This window comes from Nansenia antarctica (genome assembly GCF_963989245.1).
Source record: "Nansenia antarctica genome assembly, chromosome: 1".
Classification (NCBI taxonomy): Eukaryota; Metazoa; Chordata; class Actinopteri; order Argentiniformes; family Microstomatidae; genus Nansenia; species Nansenia antarctica.
In genome coordinates, this window is record NC_137674.1 from 492,570 (window position 1) to 498,330 (window position 5,761).

The 5,761-nt window shown below is 51.6% G+C and overlaps 1 protein-coding gene across 1 annotated transcript; it reads left to right on the top strand.

The window, feature by feature from the left end:
- The first annotated feature begins 346 nt into the window (after positions 1–346).
- On the top strand, positions 347–3,147 carry irf2bp2a (interferon regulatory factor 2 binding protein 2a). The gene is made up of 2 exons (XM_080541281.1): positions 347–1,587; positions 2,032–3,147. Exons 1-2 carry the CDS (start codon positions 726–728, stop codon positions 2,751–2,753), a joined length of 1,584 nt encoding a protein of 527 aa, XP_080397407.1. The 5' UTR covers positions 347–725; the 3' UTR covers positions 2,754–3,147.
- The last annotated feature ends 2,614 nt before the right edge of the window (positions 3,148–5,761 follow it).

The window sequence follows — 5,761 nt, forward strand, 5'->3', positions numbered from 1 at the left end:
CCACACAAGTGTAAGAGGGCTGCGTTCGCGAATCCGCTCCGAGAACGCCGGAGCGCACACTGGGTCGCGACGTCATCAAGGCACCGAGTCATCTGATTGGACAAAGGGGCGTTCCACGGGTGCTGATCAAGATTCCAGAGCGAGTTGACGAGCGTGTGTTCGGCGGTGACGTCACAGGCTCCAGTAAGCGGAGTTGTAGCGAGAGACGCGCCTCGGAGAGAGAGAGAGAGACAGAGGCGCGCCGCGCAGTAACGTCCACACACACACACACGCACACACACACACACACACACACGGTGTCATATGAAGTTCTGCTTTGTGACTTAATTGTTGTTGCTGTAGTAGCGAGGAGAGGAGAGGAACATTTTTCGAGAAACGGAACTTGCCTTTTTAAAACATTAGTTTTTTTTTTTTTTTTTTTTTAAGAGCTGGGGACAATATTCACCCTATCCAGACCCTGGGTGAAACTATCTTTCGTCGGGTTTTTTCTCAGACCCTGAGACCCCGGGATTCACTCTATCCAGACCCCGGGATTCACTCTATCCAGACCCTGGGATTCACTCTATCCAGACCCTGGGATTCACTATCCAGACCCTGGGATTCACTCTATCCAGATCCTGGGATTCACTCTATCCAGATTACCCTGGGTGAAAAGATATTTCTTTATTTCTATATTTCTTTTCTGAACCATAGCCATATACAGTGGGTGGGTTCTGCAGAGAGCCATGTCGTCCGCGGCGGTCGCTGCGTCCAGGAGGCAGTCGTGTTATCTGTGCGACCTGCCCCGCATGCCCTGGGCCATGATCTGGGACTTCTCCGAGCCCGTCTGCCGCGGGTGCGTCAACTACGAGGGAGCGGACCGCATCGAGTTCGTGATCGAGACGGCCCGGCAGCTGAAGAGGGCTCACGGCTTCCAGGAGGGCAGATCTCCCGGACCACCGGGGGGAAAGCAGCCCCAGCAGCTCTCACAGCAGGGTAATAATAAGGAGATCCACTCCTCGTCTATGAACCATCTGGCCGGAGGAGGAGACCCCCGACCCCCGCAGCCCTTGGACCGCTACCCCCTCTCCACGGAGAGACCCCCCAGGCTCGGGGGTCCAGAGTACCAGCCCGGTAGGCAGCAGGCGAACGGACTCATTCTTCCTAATGTCCCGAACGGATTTCCCAAACCAGACGACCCCCCGCCCGAGTTGAACCGCCAGAGTCCCAACCCCCGGAGGAACAACGCGAATATCCCCCCGAACCTACTGCCTTTGGTGAACGGGGGGGGGAGCATGTCCAACGGGTCCAGACCACCGGGACAGATGGGTCTGAGTCCCGGGGACAGTCACAAGCGGCCCGCCTCGGTGTCCAGCAGCATGGAGCAGCACGGTGAGAGCAGGGAGGGGATGAAGGAGAAGCACCGGACACCGGACAGCCTGACACCGGAGAACATCTCCGCAGACAGCCACAAGACCCGGGCGGACGAGTGGATGAGCAACAAGGGCAAGACCGTGCGGGACCTGATGGCTCTGCACACCTTCACAGACAGCCGCTATAAGAAGGACCATGCGGCCATGCAACAGGGCGCCGCCGCCTCCAAATCAGGTAAGATCTCGTCTGAGTTGTGGATTTAGGCAAAAAAAATAAAAACAAATGTGTTTGTTGCCATTTTAACCTTTAGCAACGTTGAAATGAAACGTTACAAAAAATAAATTGTGTGTGTGTGGGGGGGGGGGGGGGGGGACACGCAGCCTACTGATAATCTGCTCTGAATTACAAATGCACAGGAATATCAACGCCAATCTGGTTTATTTGGTGTTTTATTAGCCTACTGCACGGAAGGGTTGTTTTTGTACTATGTTGCTTCGTGCAGAAGCGAAAAAGGGAAACGCATGCTGTCTGTCCTCTACACCCCAGAGTGTCTGTCTGTCCTGTCTGTCTCTCTATGATCGATCATTCTCAAAATGTGATTGCGCCACTGCCACCACAACACCATTTGTTTGTTTGTTAACCCTTTCCTTCCTCCTCCTCCTCTCCTTCCTCCTCCAGACAGAGGGAAACATCCCCGGAGCATGAAGAGAAAAGCCTCCCCAGAACCAGATGGAGAGGGCACACCCGCCAAGATGAATGGAGAAGGTCAGCAGTGGCTACCGCCTCCTACTGACGGACTGAAGATGCCCCCCGTCCACCCGCCCAGCTTCGCCTCTCCCCCCTCCACCATATCTCCCCACTCCCGCACCACCCCGCCTGAAGCTGCGCAGAACGGCCAGTCCCCCATGGCAGCGCTCATCCTTGCAGCAGACAATGCTGGGGGGGGCAACAGCTCGCCCAAGGACGCCAACCAGGTCCACTCCACCACGCGCAGGAACAGCAGCAGCCCCCTCTCGCCGTCATCCATGAATCAGAGGAGGTTGCCCCAGAGAGAGGCCTCTGGCGCGGGGACACCACACGTGCCGGGCATGGACCAAGTGCACCCCCAAAGCATTCCGGACTCCTCAGTACCTGGTAGCATACCCCTCTGTTGCACCCTGTGTCACGAGCGTTTGGAGGACACACACTTCGTTCAGTGCCCGTCTGTGCCGTCTCACAAGTTCTGCTTCCCGTGCTCGAGGGAAAGCATCAAACAGCAAGGTGCCACGGGTGAAGTGTACTGTCCCAGTGGAGAGAAGTGTCCCCTGGTGGGTTCAAACGTACCGTGGGCTTTCATGCAAGGGGAGATCGCAACCATCCTTGCAGGAGATGTCAAAGTAAAAAAGGAGAGGGACCCTTAATTTGTTTTCATATTTTTTGGGGTGGGGGAAGCGAAAAATACGAGTATATAAATATATAAGTATCACATACATACCATCCAAACAAAAACTAACGGACTTGTACATATTGGACCCAAGGGAAGTGTATACTTCGTAAACATGGCTGTATAATTTTTGATTTTTTGAATACATTGTGTTTCTATATTTTTGAAGATAAAGGTATGTACTCATTATAATGGACTACGTTCCTCTTTGTTGATGTTTAACAATTTCTTGATGTACTTCTAGGTCTGGTGGCAGTTCATGTTAAACGTAGAATGTGACTAACGCTACTCTACGAGCACTTGGCAAAAACTGAAATGCTATTAGCTGTACTTGTATGCACTTGTTTAAAAATTGCCAAATACAATTTCTGATCTTGTATGAAACTTTACTGTCTGAGCTTGCTTTCTTGAAACGATAAAGCTAACAGGGCCAGCTAAGCTAAAACTCTCTTTGTGAAGAGATTTAAGTCGAGGGCTATTTATAGCCTACAGAGAACTGCACCCTGACGACTCTGACACGCTGCGAGGCCTGTGCACACTTCACAGATAGAATTGCAAGACAATGTTTTTAAAAGACAATTAGTCGACCGACTCATTGAGATGTCTGACGCAGACCTACCCCGAGGAGGCTTTATCTGTTGATTCTAGACACTAATACATTTATCAGTAGCTGCCTTCTTGAATTGAACACGTGACCCGATAAATAGCGACACATCACATGTCCTAGTTGTGCACATATGGGCAGACAGACAGGCAGACAGACAGGCAGACAGACAGACAGACAGACAGGCAGGCAGACAGACTGTCGCAGACAGACAGACAGACAGGCAGACAGACAGACAGACAGACAGACAGGCAGACAGACAGACAGACAGGCAGACAGACAGACAGACAGGCAGACAGGCAGACAGACAGGCAGACAGACAGGCAGACAGGCAGACAGACAGGCAGACAGACAGGCAGACAGGCAGACAGGCAGACAGACAGACAGACAGACAGACAGGCAGACAGACAGACAGGCAGACAGGCAGACAGACAGACAGACAGACAGACAGACAGGCAGACAGACAGACAGACAGGCAGACAGGCAGACAGACAGGCAGACAGACAGGCAGACAGACAGACAGGCAGACAGGCAGACAGGCAGACAGACAGACAGGCAGACAGGCAGACAGGCAGACAGACAGACAGGCAGACAGGCAGACAGGCAGGCAGACAGACAGACAGACAGACAGGCAGACAGACAGACAGACAGACAGACAGGCAGACAGGCAGACAGACAGACAGGCAGACAGGCAGACAGACAGGCAGACAGACAGACAGACAGACAGACAGACAGACAGACAGACAGGCAGACAGACAGGCAGACAGGCAGACAGACAGACAGGCAGACAGGCAGACAGACAGACAGACAGACAGACAGGCAGACAGACAGACAGACAGACAGGCAGACAGGCAGGCAGACAGACAGACAGACAGGCAGACAGGCAGACAGACAGACAGACAGACAGACAGGCAGACAGACAGGCAGACAGGCAGACAGACAGACAGACAGACAGACAGGCAGACAGGCAGACAGACAGACAGGCAGACAGGCAGACAGACAGACAGACAGACAGACAGGCAGACAGGCAGGCAGACAGACAGGCAGACAGGCAGGCAGACAGGCAGACAGGCAGACAGGCAGACAGGCAGACAGACAGGCAGACAGACAGACAGGCAGACAGACAGGCAGACAGACAGGCAGACAGACAGACAGACAGACAGACAGACAGGCAGGCTCTGGTAGTATGCAGCCTTCAGAATGACCCGTCAGCACATCGCGCCTCGAGCAGCAGGAAGCTGAGTCAGTAATGCAGAGCAGCAACACGAGGACGACCATGGTTCAACAGGCCGCCACGCTGCCAGGGGGCTCCAGTTAACTAACATGGGATTAGAAATGGAATAGATGTATTTATGTATCGTAGAACATTGAGAACAGTTGCATATAGACGACAATCAGGCTATGGGCCTAATACTCACTGCAGCATGGCCAGACTCAAACGAAACTACAATCATAACGACTCTGAATTTGATAGGAGGAAGGAGGCACTGATTTATTTATTTATTAAAAGCATATCATCGTTGTAGTGTGAGTATTAACAGAAGCGTTGTGGCGAATACACTGTCGTGCTTTGGACCGTCAGGACAGGTTAAACTTATGAAAAATTCATATTCAACAAAAGCATATGTAGGCATTTTTTAATGCAGTGTATCTAATATCAAATAATGACGAGTTGGCAAGTTGTTGCAAAAATGATAAATCCCACAATTTCTTGCGTCATTCAATTTCTGGATCCCACGTGGTGCGTCAGGTCAGTTCTGGGGCTAGATCCTCTTTCAGGATCTTCTCACCGCACGCACCGCAGTCTGGACAAACATCTCAGATTAAACATGTTGAAGTGGGATGAGTTATTAGTTACGTTCATTCTTACTGACTCACGTGGCCTCCCTGTCACACGTGGCCTCAATGACACAATGTGTCCAATGTTTGGGCTCGCGGCTCCCCCCCCCCCCCCCCCCTCTAGTTGAACGCTGCTTGTTGTCAAGCAGTCAGCAGATGATGACGTCACAGACGCAGCAGAGCACATGTCCTCCACGTCACAGACTGGTGAAATGTGTTCCAATGTGATAATAATAACTCATAATAATAATAGTCTTATGTTATTCTAGGTAGCAGGTACAATTAGGTCATCTTTGCACAGTTATTGTGATAGTCCAGTATTTGGCTATGCAGCCAAAGAGAGCATTGCCCTTTCCTGCTCCTTCATCCTGAAACAATGTGCGCGTTGCACACACACACACACACACACACACACGCAAACACACACTTCGCTAACTCTATTGAGGTAAACGTAAACCTGTCTTGGAAGGTAAACAGTCCCCACAGAGTCTCCTAACTATGATTAATGACCATGTTGTTGACTTCAAACATACCCTTTGCTC

Coding starts and splice junctions, on each gene's coding strand:
- irf2bp2a (XM_080541281.1), top strand. CDS start 726: ATGTCGTCCGCGGCGGTCGCTGCGTCCAGGAGGCAGTCGTGTTATCTG. Junction 1,588..2,031: donor CGCCGCCGCCTCCAAATCAG/GTAAGATCTCGT, acceptor TTCCTCCTCCAG/ACAGAGGGAAACATCCCCGG.